At 41.6% G+C, this 20365-nt stretch overlaps 2 protein-coding genes and 1 long non-coding RNA gene across 5 annotated transcripts; 2 read left to right on the top strand and 1 right to left on the bottom strand.

The window, feature by feature from the left end:
* Nucleotides 1-83: 83 nt before the first annotated feature.
* Nucleotides 84-5050, top strand: LOC127610427 (uncharacterized). Of its 3 annotated transcripts, none has more exons than XM_052080598.1 (6): nucleotides 84-245; nucleotides 1244-1989; nucleotides 2694-2827; nucleotides 3976-4102; nucleotides 4181-4271; nucleotides 4346-5050. In XM_052080598.1, exons 2-6 carry the CDS (start codon nucleotides 1255-1257, stop codon nucleotides 4363-4365), a joined length of 1107 nt encoding a protein of 368 aa, XP_051936558.1. In that variant the 5' UTR covers nucleotides 84-245; nucleotides 1244-1254; the 3' UTR covers nucleotides 4366-5050. The 3 variants fall into 3 exon arrangements, with proteins under 3 accessions (XP_051936558.1, XP_051936557.1, XP_051936556.1); XM_052080597.1 differs by having other exon boundaries at nucleotides 1244-2004; nucleotides 4349-5050; XM_052080596.1 differs by having other exon boundaries at nucleotides 1244-2004.
* A 922-nt stretch (nucleotides 5051-5972) lies between these two features.
* On the top strand, nucleotides 5973-18078 carry LOC127610426 (actin-related protein 2-A). Its single transcript, XM_052080595.1, has 9 exons — nucleotides 5973-6140; nucleotides 8016-8126; nucleotides 10467-10682; nucleotides 11065-11137; nucleotides 11222-11358; nucleotides 11588-11737; nucleotides 13686-13831; nucleotides 13914-14046; nucleotides 15453-18078. Exons 1-9 carry the CDS (start codon nucleotides 6093-6095, stop codon nucleotides 15621-15623), a joined length of 1185 nt encoding a protein of 394 aa, XP_051936555.1. The 5' UTR covers nucleotides 5973-6092; the 3' UTR covers nucleotides 15624-18078.
* Nucleotides 15985-19350, bottom strand: LOC127610432 (uncharacterized). Its single transcript, XR_007964849.1, has 2 exons — nucleotides 18882-19350; nucleotides 15985-18833 (listed from the first exon to the last, which is right to left on the bottom strand). It is a non-coding gene; the product is annotated as an uncharacterized LOC127610432 (long non-coding RNA).
* Nucleotides 19351-20365: the final 1015 nt, after the last annotated feature.

The raw sequence follows: 20365 nt of genomic DNA, 5'->3' as shown, positions 1-20365 counted from the left end.
AACCAGCTATTCAAAAATTATTTAACCCCCCCTCATGCATTAGCTTGCAGTTATTATTTTGTCCAGCAAGTTGCAGTGGGCTCAAGCAACTCAGCTTGATCGCGCTTGTGATGTCGTCACACATAATCGACCACCTGAGTTGGCGCTTACCTATGACGACATTGACGTCACGACTCGGGGATAATGGCTAAATTTGTAATCGGCTAAAACACGCATAGGGGAAACAACGTGAATAAGATCGACAGGTACATGTTTTAAAATATCACTTTGTATTACTATGTAGTCATTAATGGTGTGTTTATTGTTTGGACGACATCAAACGGGCTAGCTAACTGATAGCTTACCATGAAATTGCCTTTTGACAAATTGGCAGAAAGTAAAATTTTTAGGATTAAGTATGAGTTTCGTCATTATTTTGGTTGTTATTTCGTCAAAAGTCTGCTTTCGAGATAATTGGTGGTGGTCCTTTTAGTGTATTGTATTGATTGTTGGTTGTACGTAAAGGCTCCTAGCCAGGACACCTGTCAATCAAACGATAAGTGACCACGTTAAGCGTCTTACTGCTCGTACGAGCGTGAAATGTAAATGATTAATTGACTTACATGAAACCAGCATTATTAGACAAATATTTTAATAGACGATTCCAGTGATATAAGCATCCTTGTATTCTGACAAATATCAAGAACGTTATGACTCTTTAAAAGCAGTGAACATTTCTGGCCAACGTTTTAATGCAAAACATATGGGACTCCAAATTTTAGTTGTTAACTCTTTAGTTATATAGAAGCCGAGATTTATCGTTAAATTGCTCACATGCCACCACTTTGCAAGCTGCCTAAAAGAAGCTTTCGACTATCAATGCTGTCATTATTTACAGTCACTCCATTAAAGTGACTACTACCTTCACTGCGTTCTGCGTGAAAGGCAAAGATGGAGTCCCGGCTCATCTGTTGTGGCAGTTTTGCAGAATGGCTGTGTGAAAGAAAGATCGTTTTGGTGTAAAAGCTGGCAATTTTCTGCACTGCTGCTGCGTGAAAGTGAACACCATGGCCTTCGGTGGGTTTCTGTCAAAGGTGATAAATGCCAAATGCCAGACCGTCAAGTCTGCATTTTTACATCTTCCTCCACCAGCTTCTTTGTAAAAGTGTTATCAAAGAAGAAAGCAATCTTGGATCTGTTGTAACCATTTCATTGGACAGCTGTGTTAGCACACTAATCTTTGCTGTCTTCTTCCTCCTCCAAGTGAATGAGTGAATGGAGCCAAACATTTTGACCTATCAGCACCCAGCAGCTCGCCCTTCATTGGATGATGAAATCAGGGTGGCGCAATCAGATGAGGAAGAGTTTCGGGGATTCTCTTGTGGCCTCCCCACTTCCGCTGATCCACTGTTCCACCTCAAGCGCAACTTTCTTCGCCAAGGAGAACCGCCCGGTGGGCCGGCTTTGCCCCTTACTAATGGCTTCTGCGAGTCCCCTGGCGGGGAGGTGGGATTCGCCGATTTTGCTGTGTTCGCAGAGCAGGCGACCCACCCATGGTGTTGCAGCTTCACGGGTGCCACGACACCCTTGCATGATCTGAAGGAAGCACGAGATGTCATCATGGACTCCGAACCAAGATCCTCTAACCATCGCCTCGATCTCAGGACTCAGGACAATAACCGAATGTCCCCTGCCGCCGAGGATCAGGACTGCGTCTCATTGGAGAGACCGTCCGATGACTCGGAACCCTACATGTCCTCATGCGCCTCCCACAGGGACCACACCGATGATGATGATGATGATGATCACATGGTAGAAGATGGATGTGCCTCATCTCAGGGAACGTGTCCTACCTCTAAGCAGTCCTCGCAATCTTGTGCCGACAACTCCGGGGATCCGCCAGGTCTCCCCCTGAGCGAAAGTTTTGCAGACTTCTGCTCGGCCACTACCCAGCAAGATGGCGCTGAAAAGTGGCCCGACTTTAAAGACCAAAATGACCACATGCAACAAGTAGGCAGCGTTCAGGTAGTCTAAGGCAATGCTGATCAAAATGGGCTCCGTGAGCTGTAGCGTGGCATCCACAAAATAATTAGCAACGTAATACATCAAGTACCACCTTAAAAAAATAAATAGCGAGCGCTCTAAGTAACACCATCATGACCAACATTAAAGTACAGTAGCATCGTAGTTCTACTGTAACATCATGCACAGTTTGAACATTAACGCTGTGTCTGAAAGTAGGAAAATTGAACTACAAAGTCAGAACTAGAGTGAGCCCATGTATCACTAGAGGTGTACTGGTGCCACATGTTGAAAGAAACTGTCATATAATTTTGAAATGACTATTACTGAAGTTTAGCTGGGGTCTTTCTCTGCCTCTACTATTACTTTGCATCCCTCCCAGAAGACCTTAGTACTATTAAAAAAAAATAATAAATAACGGCGACAAAAAACTTTTTTTCTAATAAATATTCATTTGAAATTCCTTTCACATTTAGAATCAGAATAGCATTATTGTGATTGTTTTCTCAGATTACAAAAAAAAAAAGGGCAGAGGGGGAAGAAAACAACCCCAGGCTAAGCTCCTGTAAGGGAAACACAGGTTGGATTAGGAAAAACAAAGAAAAAAATTCAGCTCACAGGCACATGTTACTATATTAATGTTAATATATGCAGACTGGCCATTTTGGTAACTTTTCTTTCCTGTCCGTCAGCTCCTCCAGGCGTCGTTTCCTGAGATTGAGGTCCCAGCTGTGAGCAAGGAAGAAGAGGAGGAGGAAGACGTGCCCAGCTTGGAGGCACTGCTGCCTCAACGTCGCCCTGAATATGCGGAAGACACAGTTGAGGGGTATGACAAAAAAAAAAAGAAACCCTTTAGGAAAATATTTGGAGTCGTGATTTGCCCCGGGAGACTACATTTATTCTAGTTCGAAGTGTAATCAGTGAGAAAATCAAAAAGCTGATCATAGGTGAAAAAGACGTCATTCTGAACACTTCTCTTTTACTTGCGTATATTTTTTTCCACATGACCATAGGTTATTTAAAGATGGTATTGCAAGAGATGAGGGAAGACTAGAATGCAGTTGCAATTTTACAAGTCTATTTGGAGATTTTAAAAAAAAGCAGTTTCTTCCATAGTCTCTTGTACAGAAAATGGGTTTCTACAGTGCAGCATAGTGATGTCAGCATCACACTTTTAATCTGCTTTTGTTCATCTAGAACAGGATGCTTCGTCAATGTAAAGGGAATTATGAGCTGTTCCAAAAAATAAACAGTTTCCTCAAAAAACTTCCACGAGAAAGCAAAAAGGGCAGGACAAGCCTACTAGAAAAGCTGATGTTTATTTAGGGTCACTCTAAATCAGTGGTCACCAACATGGTGCCCGCGGGCACCAGGTAGCCCGTGAAGACCACTTGAGTAGCCCGCCAGTGCCTGGACATTGTGATTTGCTAGTAGAAATTATGATTTAAAAATGCAAACATTGGCAGTACTGTGAGACATTTCGAAACACGATCAAAGTCTGACAATTTAAATCATCAAGTATTAAAAATAACACATCCTCATATTATTGAAGGTATTTTGGACAAATATGTTATTTCAGACGTGTATCAATTTGGTAGCCCTTCACACAATCGGTACACATGAAGTTGCTCTCACCCTCAAAAATGTTGGTGACACCTGCTCTAAATGGTTGCAGGTGTGTGCTGGCCCCTGTTGAACATGAGTTTGAATGTGATTGGGTTGCTCTGAACAAAGCAACATCCTCGGTCATGAGGGTGTGCACACTTTTGCATCCATGTGATTTCAGTTATGTTTATATCCCCTTTTGAAAGAATTTTGAAATTTCTATTGTGTTGTACAGGTCAAAGGTCACATTGAAGGTGGGAAAAGTTTTGGAATGATTTATCTTGACCTTGATCTTTTTCAGATCACTAGAAGTGCCTTTTCGCTGCTTTTTTTTTTTTTGTAAACCATCTTTGCTCTTATTTTTGACAGGGGCTGGCCAGGGTTCTGGCTCCCTCACCAGGACGCGCACTGCGCCGCAAGCCTCAAGTTCTGGTGGGGCACTTCCCACACCAATAGGACTCTGCTCGGGTGTCTCGGCGTGGTCTCCGGGAACATGGTAAGTTCATTTCATTCCATCCAAATACTATTCCTACCCGTGTCAAAATGGTACTTTTTTGTTTCATTTTCATACTAGGAGCCCAGGAAGGACTCTTATCCAGGACACACAGAAACCACATACAAGGCCCAAACACACACACACAGGCCTTTCAATCAGCTCAGTGCAAGTATGTTGAAGCATTGATTTTTTATTAGTGGATGCCGTGCTCCAGTAATGGTTGTCTTTTTTTTTCTTTCACAGCAGAGCAGCCTAGGGCTTAGTAGTTCTCAGTAGGTGCTCCTCCTCTTCTCATTTTTCACACACTGTTCTCTTCCCTCAAGCAGAGGTTGGGAAAGTTGTCATGGAAGCACTGTGAACAGAGGGGAAAAAAACCCCCGACAAGGCTTTGTATGTTGTTTGTTTAATACAGTACAAACTTTTCTGGGACCTGTGAATGATCTGGGGAATTTAAAAAAACATTCAGGATCAAAAGAAACCACATGGCTGTGACAGAACTTGACAATGCAAACTAAAAAAAAATGGTGCACTCCAATGATATCAGTGTTCTTTATGAACTTTAACAGGTTTGCGCTGTTTATATTTATGTCCTATTTATTTATCAGTCCCTGTCCACTTAATTGGACAAGCACGTTAAACGCCATAGCTTCTTAGTGTTTTGTCATCAAAATGTTCCTGCATTGTATCATTGTAAATATGTTTTTCCATTCAACCTTGATGATTTGTGCCTTTTATATGCCACCAATTGCACCTGCCCCCTCCCCCCCTCCACCCCCCAACCCCTGCCCAACACCCAGATTATTTATTTTTATTTATTCTTTTTTGGGACCTGTTTGTCCTTGACAAATCTTGATTTTTTTTTTAAATCTTCAGGTTTACTGCTTGAATCCAAATGGCATGCACTGCAATAAAAGCTGCGTATTGCAAAAATGTCAATACAGAAATAAATCCGGTAATAGTTGTGAATTTTTTACGTGTATTGACAACGGATCTACACTTTTATGTTTGGTTTGCATTTTTCTATGCCACTTTGACCCTTTGTAGCCACCATATCTCTGCACTTAGATGGCACTCTTAATACACAGGTAACATTGTCAAGGCTGAAAATCTGATGCAACAATTACAACTAGCACATTTTCGACCCATTAGGACAGCCTTATTTCTGTCTTGAAAGACCCAAAAGCTAGCTCCATAAATGAGTCTTGTCATACCTAGACTCTTAAAAATTGGAGACAAGTCACACTATCGAGTCTGAAATTGCTAACAGCTATTTCCACTACGTGTGGCTGTTTTACCTTTAGGTTCTAACTGCGTTAGAATTTTTGGTGAATTTAAAAAAAATTGGGATAACATAACTCAACAGGGACTCTGAAATGGGTCGGCAGGCAAATCTGCCAAGGCTGACCATAATTGAACTTGAACAACATATCGGCCCTTAATGGCTACTATAAATTCGCAATTCTCAAAATGTATACATTTTGTGAGGCTTTAAAAACAGAATTAGTGAAAACATAGAAAGAAAAACCTTTTCAACAGACTTGCTGGATTGTGTCTGAGAAAAACGTCGGGCGTAAAAGGTACATTTTGTGAGTAACATGCAATTGAGAGTTTATTAAATGCAACCAAAGCACATTTTGTTTTAATGTGGGAATCACAAAAACTTGACAGTTGGAGCCAACTACAGTATGGTGCCTCAAATACTGTACATCAAATGTAATCCTTACAGCCCATTGTAATTCAAGAAAATGTCTATGTGCATTATCTCCACATTTTGTGATATCTATTTCTTGGGGGGGGGGTGATTTATTTGTATTATTTTGATTTAATAAACAAAATCAACACGCAAACAAAACACGTCCGCGCACACGCGCACACACCGGATGAGCCCCAGTCTCTTCCGCCTCCATTCGTCCGGGCTGGCGTGGTTTCCTTCCGGGCTTGCTGAAGAAAAGTTGCGGGGAGGTTCGAGACGACCGGGGCTTTCGACAGAATGGACAGCCAGGGACGGAAAGTGGTGGTGTGTGACAACGGCACCGGGGTGAGTTTCGAACCTCGTTCCGTCGTTTAGTTGAGCGGTCGCCATTTTCACCGCTTTGAAAGAATCAGGAAGTGGAGCCTCAATGCTAACTGGGCGTGTGGCTAACTAGCTGGGCTAATTTTCATTCATCCAGACGTGACATGGAAACCGCATTTAGAGACGTCGCTGTTATTTCCCCCCAAACTGAATCCCCTAGCGCGAACTGAGTCATTCAAGGTTGGCCGTCAAAATAAAATCATATCAAACGAGAGCGTGTAGCTATACAACCACTTGTACGACTGCAGCTAGCCACTTAGCCTGCTAGCTTTCCAGCTGTCTGTCTTCTGTTTTCCGATGGGCAACGGAAACCTTTGATGTGGTCTAACGTCACCTTAACGTCCACATTTTGCGAACTGAATATCTCTGGACCAAATTCAAACAAAATTGTGATGAACATTTGAGGGTTTTCACCAGGCTTTCTGCATAGTTGTTTTAGGCCGTGTCAAGTCAATTAAGGTGTAACCTTTTTTTCGTCAGCCACATTGTGATTTATTACTGTTAAAACTGCTGACGTATTAATTTCCCTCAAAATGCGTGTAATCACAATAAGCATAAGTCTGTTTTTTCGTATCGACAGAACCACCGGGAAGTGGTTGACTTGTTAAATCTTCACGTATTGTGCACGCTCAGCAGCCCTACCTGCGCTTTAAGGCATATTTGAGCCCTTTATTTGCGTTAATCGTGTTGGCTAGTTGTAGTTTTGATGAATTAAAGCGTCAGCAGCTGGCCAATTAACATGATGGTATGTGGTTTGCATTACTGCGGTGTGCAGGAATGTCATATAGTTGACCCTTTCGCAGAAGAGACTTCCTCTTGTTGCTTGTCAGCATTGAAACAGGATGTTACAGAGCATTAAGACTTAAAAAGACGTTTGTAGTACAATGTGTCATCTGTACACCTTTTTAGCGTCTACGTGTCAGTCATTTTATCTTACTGCTCCGAATTTTTAGGTGTGTTTGGAAATGGAAGGAAAAGACAAAACTTCGAAGAATTCAAATGCTGTTTCCTCTCTGTTAACATGGATCACTATTTTTAATGACATTAAATATGACAAAGGATATCTTATAAAAGAAACTGGCTCTGAAAGTGCTGAACCTTAAAACGATACCAAAACCATTCTCAAAATGTACTTTTAAAGCTATAGAATATAGCTTTGAAAGTCCACACACCTCTTTGTAAATTGTGGGGTTTTTTTTATATGCTGAGTTTTTTGCTGTCCGTTTTTTCCTGGTGCAATATGGCCTTCAAAGAAAATCTTAGCCTACACCCACACCCCACCTCCCTTTCGTTCACTTTTTGTCAAAACATCTTTCATGTTGATGTTCTTAGAAAAATTAACGTTTTAAATATATAACCATCACATGGTTTTTTTCTGGCTCAAATTGAGCCAGAGGTAGTCCCATCCTGACCTTGTGACACAGCGTGCATGTATTCTGTAAATTCAACGGAGTTTCTTTCTTTTACAGGAAACGTACTTAAGAGTTACAAGAAAAATATGACTATTATGTTAAAGCATTCATTTATTAAAACTTGCATAGGAGAACGACGGGCTCATAGCTTGTGTGGTCGGTCACTTTTGTTTGAGACACTTATCGATTATTTTGAAGCAGATACAGGTTGTCTTTGTTGTGGTGCTCCTAATTGGAAACAGATTTATGTCCCTGAAAACCCACAAAAAATTTTGATTGGTGAAACCCAAGTAATCATGGAAATTAATTAGTTTGAAAAAAAAAACTTTAGAAAGCAGGCTCCATTATAGTAGTTGTGCTGTCGTGCTGAATGTCATGTGCTTAAATATCCTCACAATTTCCTTTTGCGACTTTTTTTGTTTTGTAGTTTGTCAAGTGTGGCTATGCTGGCTCCAACTTTCCAGAGCACATCTTTCCCGCCTTGGTGGGCAGGCCCATCATCCGTTCCACGGCCAAAGTGGGAAACATTGAGATCAAGGTACACAACACCTCCTATTTATTCGTTTATGCCAATTAAAAAAAAAAACTTTATTCACGACAGAATCCTTTTTCCTCTCGACCTTACACCCTGAAAAGACACAATAAAATTACAGTTTCTGAGTAAATTTTTGAATGGACTATCACTGAAAAAAGGGACTGAATGTGACCTGATGATTCTGAAAAACGAAAATTGGCAAGACATGAAAAGTGCAAAATGGTTATTGCATTTAACTTCACCAGTGACATATTATCAATAATGCACTTTTTAATTGCTTGTATCACAAAAATGTCTGTCTCTTCCCATCAAATGTGAAATGAAACATCCAAACAAATCTTTTTATCTTACTATTTCTCAAAATGAGTTGGATGGTAATTTTTTTTTGTGCCAAATTGTGATGTCATCAACCACATTTGTGTTTGGCGTTATCCCACACGTGCAGAACTGCTTCACTAATGGATTAATGTACGTAATTACGGAGCTTGGTGATGAAGTTCTGCCTCCATGAGCGAAAATACAGATGTTGTCTATATGGGGGGCCTGCGGGTTCACGCACATTTGTTTTTTTTCTGGGTTTGACAAGTAGGCTGCTCCTATTTTTGCATCCTAGTGTCTGCCAGCGAGCTCTTCTATGTCTGCCATTCCACAAGAAGTGGCTCACCTTCTAACAACCCCCTACCTCCGCACCGGTTGTCCTGGCAATGGAATCCATAAACACAAATGGGAGTTGGCCTGTGGTCAAAGGGGGAGAATGATGGGCAGTGGCTGATTAACGCATTTCACAGACATATTTAGACCTCTGGAAAGGGTATTAAAATTGTGCAAAATATTGCGTAATAGCTACATTTGTGTCAGGACTTTTATTGAAATGTGTGGTAGTTCTTAGTTTATGTTGGCACGTTATTTTGTAGTTGTTCCTGTTTAAATTTGGTTATGCTGGCCGCCAGTGTACAGTTTTCTGAAAGTAAAAAGTATTTTGAAAATCCCTTTAAATGTATTAAATTTAACATAACTGTAAATAGTTAACGAGGTCAAGTTTTGTGAGTGTTCTTCCAAGCTCCTCTCGCTGTTTACAAATCTCTTTTTTTCCTTTTGTTGTTTTATACACACAAACTTCCTCTTCCTCCATGCCCCCTCCCCCCATCCCCAAGTAGAATTCCCACAAGATGGTGAGTGTTGGATGGCGTGTGCTCCCTTGCATCATCTTGCCTGCCTGTCATAATGTGACCACTTTCTTTGCTCTTTGTTCTTTCTACTCACACATTTGAAGTTGTCGTTTTGACCTCATGTACTCGGTGCGAAAGGATTGTTTGAATTTTGGAGTGAGTATTGGCTCGAGGTTAGCCTATTTCTAAAAATTCAATTCCATATTGTCCTAAGCCACTGAAACATGCGCAGTTTGAACATCGTTTTTTGTTTTTTGTTAAATAATGATGCAATTAAAATGTATAGCGCATAAAAGTTAAATAAAAATGGAACCCCTAAAGTCACTTGGTAGCGCTTCCTGAAAAGTTAAACAAAATTATCCTTTGACACAGTTAATGATGAACAGGAAATTGGCTGAATATGGTATGTCATAATAGAATGGATTAAAAATATTAAAAGGTCTGAACGCCACAAAAGAGGATGATAAAACAGGATGTTTGCAGAGAGAAGTGGCCACTGATGTTCCCATGTCAGTGTCATCAGGAGGTTTCAACAGAGATGCAGAGAAACTGGAAGAGTCACAGAAAGGCATAGGAAGTCGATGCCCTTGGGAATTTTTCATAGTTCAAACACCTGTTGTGAATTTTGCCTTGCATTCAGTAGTTTAAGGAAGGTCAAATGAAATTGCCCTTTAAATCTTATTGTTGTGGATCACCCTAAAATGTCACCTACATTTTTGTAAATGGCTAATATTTTGAATGCCCGAACACATTTTTTACATGACACATTACGATATTTTCTACATCTGCTACATTTTGTTTTCGACAGTCCACCACTTTTTTGAGACCATTTTGAGACCACACGCAGAGATGTCAGAAATCAAAACTGCAATGGGTAAACTCATAAAATGGCCGCCATCATCATCGGTTAGAACATTTCCAGACTTGAGGTTGAGACTAGATTTAATTGCTTCACACATCTGACAAACATCCCAGAAACAAAAAAAATAAAGTATTATGTGCATGTAGAGTGATGGTGCATGCTGGAGAGTGGAGTGCAAAAGCAGACAGTTGCGTGATGGCATAGTTTGATTCCAGATGAGTTCTAACCTGATACTCAGTTTGCCCATTTGTCCTAAAATGGAATTTGGACTATAAAATTAAATCTGGGTCTTTTCCCCATTCTCCTTTTCAGGATTTGATGGTGGGAGATGAGGCCAGTGAGCTGCGCTCCATGCTGGAGGTCAACTACCCCATGGAGAATGGCATTGTGCGCAACTGGGACGACATGAAGCACTTGTGGGACTATACATTTGGCCCCGAGAAGCTCAACATCGACTCGCGCAACTGCAAGATCTTGCTCACCGAGCCCCCCATGAATCCCATCAAGAACCGGGAGAAAATCATCGAGGTAGGCGAACGCATGCAATTCAGTTTTGTTTTTTTTCCCCTGCGACGTAGCTGTTCGTCTCCCAAATTTCTCTTTGCATTGAGTTGCAGAGGTTAGAGGTCACACAAATGGTAGAAAAGGTTTTGGGCTGATTTATCTTAGGCTCAACAGGGGAGTGTCGGCGGATTTTTATCCGCACTGTAAATTGGTGTCAAGGCGCCCCAGGGAGGAGCAAAGTTTAGCTTGGATAATTAACGGAACCCGTGACAAGAGAGTCTTGGCCGAGCTTTAACGGGCATTGTCAAAGGGGATTTACCTGATTAAAAAATGGCATGCGGTTTTGCAAAAACCCCACAATGTCAATATGCACACATGCCTGATATTTGTTTTGCGCCCCCTGCAGGTGATGTTTGAGACATACCAGTTTTCAGGAGTCTACATAGCCATTCAAGCCGTGCTGACGCTGTACGCTCAAGGTATGGACCGAAGAAACTCGAGGTTAAATAAGACTGTTTTAATGAGCACATCATTGTTTTGTTTGTGTGTGTGCGGTTTGACAGGCCTTCTGACCGGCGTGGTGGTGGACTCTGGCGATGGCGTGACACACATCTGTCCCGTCTACGAAGGATTCAGCCTGCCCCACCTGACCAGACGTCTGGACATCGCCGGGCGGGACATCACCCGCTACCTCATCAAGGTGTCACTCTCAACACACCAGTGTTCAACTGCAAACATATAAGTTTTAAGTTTGGTAATAAACCAATTTTTTTAATGGAGAAATTGCAGTGAAATGAACAAATAAGGACCGTAACCGCTTACCAATATTTATTTATTTATTTTGATGGATTATTCCCCCCCCCCCCCCCCCCCCCCCCAACTGGGCAAATACTTTCGCTTCTTCTCACGGATGTTGCTGTTTCCCGCAGTTGCTGCTCCTGCGAGGATATGCCTTCAACCACTCGGCCGACTTTGAGACGGTGCGCATGATGAAGGAGAAGCTGTGCTACGTGGGCTACAACATAGAGCAAGAGCAGAAGCTGGCGCTGGAGACCACCGTCTTGGTGGAATCCTACACGGTAAAGTGACGTGGAAGCAAGGTGGTCTTTCTGGTTTGTGTGTTATGCTGCCCTCACAAGGGCATTATGCGCAGTGCTGCGGACACTGAAGCATTGTTTTGCTTTAACAACTTCCCTATAATTGTTAAAGCAAATTCTCAATTTCATTGGCTCCCCCTCATTTTTTCCGTGGTTATGAATATAGGTCAGGAATTTTACCCTAGAGCCGAGAATGGTTGCAATTGACTTTTGAGGGTAATAATGTGTCAGGTCCGAGAGAAGATTCTTCTCAGTTCAGGAGGTGTTTGATGTTTTGGTCTACAAGGCTGATTGCTCCTTTCTTCGAGGAGGAATATATAAAAATCAACCTTTTCTTATAGAATTTGTATTCAGGAGGAAGAGAAGACCCTTCTCAAGGTAAATGCTTTCAAAATGTCATGGAACTTCCGGGGCATGTTCCGAAAAGGTTTGAACTGTCTTTACATGACTATAAGAACTAAACTAACTCAAAAGGTACAGCAACTGAATATAGAAATACTCCAAATGTCACAACCTGAAAATTAAGTAAAGTGAGTAAAAAAATCTACATTTTGATGTTAATTGACAAGCAAGCGTAAGCTAACGGCTGGTAAAAGTCTGCTTAGTCTTTCATCCTCTTCAGGTGGTGGTCTGTGGTTGAATTGACTTTTACACCTCCTGAATTATTAACGAATGTTCTCCTTTTTATATTAATTCATTATTTAATAGGTGGACTCCTATGCACAAGTCCGGCTGCTTAATGCCACCCACTGTTACATTTTATTTACAATTGATTCGGACTTATTAAAGTTCAATTTGTGAGTGTTCTTAATGTGATTAGAAATAGTCCGGGTCATATACAAACAAGAATAGGAAGGTTTGTGATGTGTTCAACATAAACGCAGCTGTGTTTTTTTTTTTTTTTCTTTCTTTTATAGTTTGACAAGCAGCGTATTTGTAGCCCGGTGTTTACCCATTGGATGACTTGTGGCCCCTTTGCTTAGAAGCACAGCTTTATATAACAAGCTTGTACTCTTAAATTAACGGGCTTTGTTGCGGGGGCCGCTGTAAACTTGAGATTCAAACATCTAGTGGTCGGCGCGGCGGTGCTTGTCCGCCAGCATTGCTTTTCTTTCCAATGTCTTTTTTTTTTTCCTCCCTCCCTCCCTCCCTCCAGAACCACAGAATCCAAAACCATGCCTTGGCCAGCTAGTGTTGTGTCTCTGAGCTCAGTGCCTGTGTGTGTGTGTTTGGGTCCCCTCGAAACAAGGAGAGCAATGTGAGAGTGGCCCGTGGCATCATTTCCTGGGCAGCCACCTTTGCAGCAGCGGCGGCGGCTTCCTATTCGCTCAATGAAGCCTTTCTATAGAGACGCACACACACATGTACTTCTACAAGTTGTGCTTTAGCGTCAACATTGTGTGTTTTCGTCTGCCTGTTCTCTCATGCGCGCGCATGCGTTTTCATGTACCTGTTCTCGTCTGTGTGAGTGCTCTTGTGTGTTCTCAAGCGTGTACGTGGGTTGTTTGGGAATTGTCGTTTACTTTGTTACACAAAACTGAGTTACGTTTTTTGGGGGACGGTCTTGCCATACATTTGAGGATTGATTGCTTGAAATCTCTGTAAATGTCACAAAAAGTTGCCAGATTTGTTGCAAGGCACATCTTTGAAATAAAAAAACTGTTGAGATGGCGGTTGCCAAGTTTTCATCCCCACACTCAAACTCTGGTTGTCACGGTAACAAAAGCCAGTCTTGGCATTTGCGTGAGTGTATCACAATACATCTTTATTGATGCATCAAATTGACACTGGCTCATTTTTACATTTGCATGACAGAAAACAGTACCTGTAGAGTTCCTGAAGCTTTTTTTTCTGCTGGAATTCTGTTAAAATGCCCCCCCCCCCTTCTTTCTTTCCTTTCATGACCGTCCTCCCTCCCACGCGTCTGCAGCTGCCAGACGGCCGTGTGATCAAGGTGGGCGGCGAGCGCTTCGAGGCGCCCGAGGCCCTCTTCCAGCCGCACCTCATCAACGTGGAGGGCGTGGGCGTGGCCGAGCTGCTCTTCAACACCATCCAGGCGGCTGACATCGACACCAGGTGAGCGGCCGGGCCCGCGACCGGCGCTTCCTTCCAGATCTGATACGACGGAGCATTTTGAACCAAAATTCTTTCTCACCAGGCCCGAGTTCTACAAACACATTGTACTGTCGGGGGGGTCCACCATGTACCCGGGGCTGCCCTCGCGACTGGAGAGGGAACTCAAGCAGCTGTACCTGGAGCGTGTGCTCAAGGGGGATGTGGACAAGCTATCGGTGAGAAATTCGCTTGTGGTTCTGCTAAAATAACCATTAGAGTCGCAAGCCGAGTACAGCAAACGTTTGCTCAGACCCTCTGGGAGTAATTGAAATATTTTTGGATGTAATTAACAGTATTTATAATTTAGACTCTAAATATAACAACACCTGCATACCTTTCAAACACAGTGATGGCCCCCTCTGTACGTCGAACTGGTGCAGTACCCTCACCTGCCACCAGATGATGCCCTGTGTCCAATGAGTATAGGAATTGGTGTATAGCTGGTGATAAAATCGCTGTTTGATAGCCCAAGTAGCAATATCTAATTAGTTCAGTTGACCACTGTTCATTTTAAACTTGGAAAAAACACATTATGAAATGCAATGTCGATGACTGTTAAACAATCCTGTCAAGCAACTGTTTCCAAGAAGGTTACTCCTTTAAACATAAATCCTTTAGGTCAGGGGTGCTCAAACTTTTTGGACAAAACAATAAAATTATCATTTTTAACAACACCCTTCCTTCCCCTGAAGAAAAAGCTTGCCAAAATACCAAAGAAAAAGCACACCTTGACTTGAGTTCTCGTTTTTGTCCAAATATATGCTAATTTGTTGTCTAAGCATCTCAACTATGTGTTTTATAGAGTTGCAAGTCTCCAGTATTTACAGAATCACATATTCTACGTATCCCCTCGATTAGTAACATAATCAGATTAAAGTTAATTAAGTTAAAGACAATATTTGTATGTGAGGTAGCAGAATTAATATTTCCGTTCACTCGAGTCACCGTCTTCGCATTCTTCACTGTACTATCTGTGACTTGAAAGGCCTCGCCCGGTGAATATATGCGTGCCAGTTGTTTGCTCATCTTAGTCAGTCTGCACGTTGGGTGCCTGCGTGTGTTATCTGTGGCCATAAAAGATTGCGTATAAATGTTTTACAAGCACATCGTTCCTTTTCTCCAAAAATCGCTTTCATTGTAAGTATATGTTTGTTACTGGTCATGTGTGTTTGGCGTTTGCAATAACAGAGGTGCTGTTGTGCTGCGCATCGCACTTTTATCTTCCTTGTAAATGTGAAACAACCCAATTTTGGACATTTTCTGTCTTTTACGGACAATCACCTCCTGGCTTGCCACCATTGCGGCAATTTTTTTCTATAACCAAAATAACATTTGTCTGTGTAGAAAAACGGTCCCTTTTTCGTGCTTCCGTTTTTTCCCCCCCCAAATGAATTTTGTCAGCACGTTGATTCATAGTGGTTAGAGTCGCATAAACAGGAGAACTGAGCTACAATCCAGGGATGGATCGGTTTGAATCCCCCTTTAAGTTTTGTGGCGTTTTCGTTCTCCTCTCACGTGGATACTTGCAAATCAGGAAGTGTCTAACGTTCACTTCCTGCCTTTTTTTTTTTTTTGTAAACAGAAATTCAAGATCCGCATCGAGGACCCTCCCAGGCGGAAGCACATGGTCTTCCTTGGCGGGGCGGTACTCGCCGACATCATGAAGGACAAGGACAACTTCTGGCTCACCCGCGAGGAGTACCAGGAGAAGGGGGTGCGCGTTCTGCAAAAGCTGGGTGTCACCGTCAGATAAAAAAAAAACAAAACAAAAAAAACATCCTCACTCACACACACATCCTCTCTCACACGCACGCACACCCACACACAGGAAAACATAAACACAAAAAATATATCTATTTATCCTTCTTCTGTTTCCCACTGTCGCCTTTCTCCTTTCCCGCTTTAATCTTTCCTAACAAACGGTTCCATCTTTTTTGCACAATTCCCATATAGCGTTAAAAAAAAAAAGGTTGACGTCATCGTCAATTTACCGAGAAAGTCGGGGACATCTTGAAGGGAAGCCTACAAGTTTTTTGATATCACAATCAGGGTACACCCAGCATTTTTTTCCCTGCAACTAATCACATTTTTTATAAGCAACTTGTTTTTTTGGGTTTTTTTTCTTACCAGGGAGAGGGATGACTTTACTTTCTGTCATTGTGTTTTTGCCGTCTTTTTCTTCTTTTTTTTCACCCTCTCCTTTGTTGCAGTGCACTACTACCATTGTAAATGGAGTGTAACCCTGATAACAGAAGTTTGGTTTTAATGAAGTTGAACTCTTGTCAAAGCAGCGTTTCCCTCTGAAGTTTGGGTGTCCTTCCTCGGAACGGTGGCGATGAAACCCAAATTTGTACACAAGTCAGAACGCACCCGTTGTCATTCCAAAAAGTATCTTGACGACAAACACTTGTCAACCATATTGTAAAACAATGAAGTACTAAGTATGTCGTATTGGATTAGTTCATCTGCAGCCATTGATAACTTTGAAACATCCTGTGTCGGACGCTCATATATTGAGAAAGCCAATTCACAACTTTATAGATAATTTATGAATTACAGCAACAAAATCAGCAATAATACTACGACTCCTACTAATTATTATTATAAATGAAAACTAAACTTATTGTCAGTCATTTGTTCAAAGCCGGTGCTTGTTGAGACTTGGTGAATGAAAACATCATCCTGAGAGTCTGAGCTTGTCGAGAAAGCAAATCAAATTTGAGGACCTGTGGTCTTTAAAAAAAACAAAACATAAGTACATGTTAATGGATCCCCAGTTACGACGTTCTCGACATAGAAGACTTCGAGGTTACGCCTGCGCAACAAGCCAGTGGTGAGCAGCTGTATTCAACGTAATACTTATTGCTAAGCTATGCTAGTGCAATTTTCAAGTTGGAAAGACAGTATTTGTATAAATGCGCTTCGAGACCATAAATATCACATCAACAACAGTTTGTCGTATCCAAGTAGTTCATTGTGCAGTCATTCGTCATCTCCAAACATTTACAGAAGACATTGTGTAATTTGTAGTTTTATCGCTAATTTAGCCACGGATTTCCACCATTTAATGACAGTCTCGATATACAACGTTTCGAGGTTATGAATCACTCTGTAGCGAGCTCGTAGCGACCAACCAAATTTGACAAAACCCGAATTTGTAGGAACGTGCTGTAGTCTTTTGCTCTGTTACGCGAATGCTAATTATAGTTGTAATTACGGTAAATATTTGTACAAAGCCGAGAGAGGCCAAAAATTATATAATCGTATTCTTACCCTGCTGTGCTAACAAATCCATTAACCTGCCATTTCAAACATCTTAAATTAGTACAGTTGTAAACATAGAACCCTCTGTACATTTTTGTGAGCCGGCCTGCTCGAAACATGTCATGTTTATTTCTGCCATTGAAACGGGGCATTGTGTTGTAGTCGGACAATAAGCAGAGCTGCGGTGTTGTTGGATGCACAGCGTAGTCACATAAACACTACGGCGAGCCCTCGGTTTACATTACCTGAAGTGGTTTGCAAACCAGAACACGGAGTCGTCTATTGTAGGAACACAAAGTACGGTTGTGACTGAGCGTAACGGCGGCTAACTAGCTCCTTCTTCCGTCGTTGGAATCTTCGCATGTCTGGAGCGCCGTAAATAGAGTATCAAGTTTGCAAATGTACTCCCAAAAGTGACCCTGATACGGTGTGGCACTGGTTACTTCATAAAAATGTATTACCCAATGAAAAAAAGTTGCGTTTCGGGAAACTCTGTCTTAAAGGAGCTCACACACATAATGAAAGACAACAAAGAAGCTTGCTTTGACTTATTTTGTGTGATGGTACTTTTCAGCGTGAGGGGGTGTTAAATATGCCTTAGTGTTGATCAAAAAGGCCTGGTGTTGTATATTTCCTCAAAACATTGAAGGTTTAAATGGAAAAGGCTGTCTTTTTTTTTTCTCTTTCTTCGAGTCCCCTGGCGTCACCTAGAGGCACTTGACCATGTTATTTTTTTTTATAATGATTTTTGGATTGTATATTTTCTTTTCCTCCTTTTCCGTGGATGTCTTATCCAGTGCCAAGTGCAGTTCATTTTTGATTGTACGTCTATGCTCTTAATTTTTTTTTCTTTTCTTTTGTCGCCACCATTTTGTTTGGACACTGTTGTTGTTCATAGCATAACTGCCTAACGCTGATTTAAATAAAGAAGTGATTTATAAGGATGCCTGGCTTGCTTATTTTTAGTCCTCTTACTATCTTACTATCCGTAGTTCCATCTGCCAATCATTCCTCTCTTCCAATTCATCCATGCCCCGCCAACCATCCATTGTACCACCCTTTCATTATCCATCTTTTGTGCTCCCTCCATTATTCCATCCCTCCATCTATCATTTCAACCACCCATCAACGACATCTTTCATCCACTCACTACATCATGTTCCATCCATCCTTCATCCACTCATTCACTTTCATCCCATCCATCCCCTGATTTGTTCTGTCCATCATCTATCATTCTACCCATCCATCTCTGTTTATTATTCCATCCATCCTTCGAGTCGTCATTTTACCCATCACTCGTTTCATCCATCCATCTATTCCTTCTGGCGTCACTTCCATCCTTTATCGTTCATATAATCATTCCTCTACCCCATCTTTTGTTTACTCTGTCATTTGTCCATCCATCCATCCATCGGGTCATCCATCCTTTGTCCGTCTTAACTCGTCCAGCGTTTCATCCACCATTTATTCATTAATCATTCATCCAGCTATTACAAGGACTGTTGTCCATTGTCCACCTAAGATTCCCTCCAAGTTTTATCCATCTAGCTCATCTATCATTCCGTTCATCCATCTATCCATCCATCCATCTATCCCTTCTATTGCTCCATCTATCCTTCAGTCATCTGTCATGCTGGCCAACCATCCCCTCTGTCGTTTCATTGTTCACCCATTAATTCCTTCTATTGATCCATTCATCCTCCATGCATCTACCCCTTGTATCGCTTCATCCATAATCCATTTCTACATCTATCGATTGTTCTGGCCATCCCTCATCCATCTATCCTATCATCCATCTATGTATGTACCTGTGTATATATCCATCTATTGCTTGCTAAATATTGAAAGTAAATGGGTGGAGGAAGAACTGGAAGAGTGGCGCCAGCAGAGGAAGAGGGTGTCTTTTCCTTGTCTGTGACAAAATAAAAAAATAAAGCCCTCTCCGGCCTTGGATCCATTTTAATCCCTCCACTCCCGCCGCCACTTCCCCGGCGGCCATGACCTCTTACCTCCCGTTTGAAGTTTCCCTATCCTCACAGACAGGAAGTGAGGAAGGTCATTTGGCACTGGAGTGACTTGCCGGCTATTTTCATTTTGCGATGGCACCCCCCCCCCCCCCCCCCCCCATCATCTGGAACACAAAGTCATTGGTGTTTCAAACAAGCTGGTAAGTGTTCCTCACTCAACCTCAACCAGAGCAAGAAGAGAATAAACACTTCTTTAAAATATTTTTTTTTAAACCCTACAATTTCACGGACAAGTTACATGTGTTGCTAAAGCTCATGACACGCTCCATGAACCTCAGCAACAAGTGACTCAATACTTGCTTGTCTTCACTGTTTGTATCTTTTTGTTTGTTTGTTTATTAATGAAACAAATCCTTGTCTTCAAGGAGACAAATACAAGACTTGTTTTGTTGTTTATAAAGCGGGGTTTGAAAAACTCCATTCAAGCACAAAAAATACATGTTGGCTAATGATATTTCAAATCTGAAAATGTTTACATTATAGACTTTCATTGAAGTGACTACGGTGTAGTGAACGTAACCCGTTAAAAAAAAGACTGCACCGTGCATATTTATTTATTCATTCATTCTAAAGAGGCAAACACTATGAAGAACACATGATTAACACAAGGTAATGATGTACTAGTTGGGCCCAAAAAATGTTTCATTTCACGCTTCCACGAAAGGTATACAAACACTAGTGACGTCATGAACGTCATTGTGGGGGGAAAAGTTTTTTAGTTTTGTTTGGGGTTTTTTTATGTCCCAAAGATTGATGGTAACGATGATGGTGGTCAGTCATCTTCATGAAGGTTAACATTTAAATGCAAAATGTCATTTATTTATCTATCCCAATTTAAGTTTGTGGTATGACTCCATTTTACTGATCGAACGTTATTGGTCGAAAAGGGTCAGATGACTTCCCTGATTCGGAAAGCCCGCGCCAACAAATGGAGTTCGCTTGTATAATTGGATTGGATTGGATACACCTTTATTGTCAAATGTGCAGCAGCACAGATGAAATTTCTTCCCTCTCAAGACAACATTAAACAAGAGGAGCTGTTGCGGGTGTGCACAAATAGTTTACCCCTTAACAGTTTATTTAACTAGCTATGTATTTCACAACAAATCCAGTTAAAATATCTCTTGAGTCATTCAGTGGATGTCAAACTGCGGAATAAAGACCGCTGAAGGAGAAAGGACGTCAGCTTTACCTGAAGACACAC

Source organism: Hippocampus zosterae, chromosome 11, assembly GCF_025434085.1.
Source record: "Hippocampus zosterae strain Florida chromosome 11, ASM2543408v3, whole genome shotgun sequence".
In the NCBI taxonomy this organism is placed as follows: Eukaryota; Metazoa; Chordata; class Actinopteri; order Syngnathiformes; family Syngnathidae; genus Hippocampus; species Hippocampus zosterae.
This window is presented reverse-complemented; position numbering and strand designations above follow the sequence as displayed.

Coding starts and splice junctions, on each gene's coding strand:
- LOC127610427 (XM_052080596.1), top strand. CDS start 1,255: ATGGAGCCAAACATTTTGACCTATCAGCACCCAGCAGCTCGCCCTTCA. Junction 2,828..3,975: donor GCGGAAGACACAGTTGAGGG/GTATGACAAAAA, acceptor TATTTTTGACAG/GGGCTGGCCAGGGTTCTGGC. Junction 4,272..4,345: donor TTTCAATCAGCTCAGTGCAA/GTATGTTGAAGC, acceptor TTTCTTTCACAG/CAGAGCAGCCTAGGGCTTAG.
- LOC127610426 (XM_052080595.1), top strand. CDS start 6,093: ATGGACAGCCAGGGACGGAAAGTGGTGGTGTGTGACAACGGCACCGGG. Junction 6,141..8,015: donor TGTGTGACAACGGCACCGGG/GTGAGTTTCGAA, acceptor TTTGTTTTGTAG/TTTGTCAAGTGTGGCTATGC. Junction 8,127..10,466: donor TGGGAAACATTGAGATCAAG/GTACACAACACC, acceptor TCTCCTTTTCAG/GATTTGATGGTGGGAGATGA.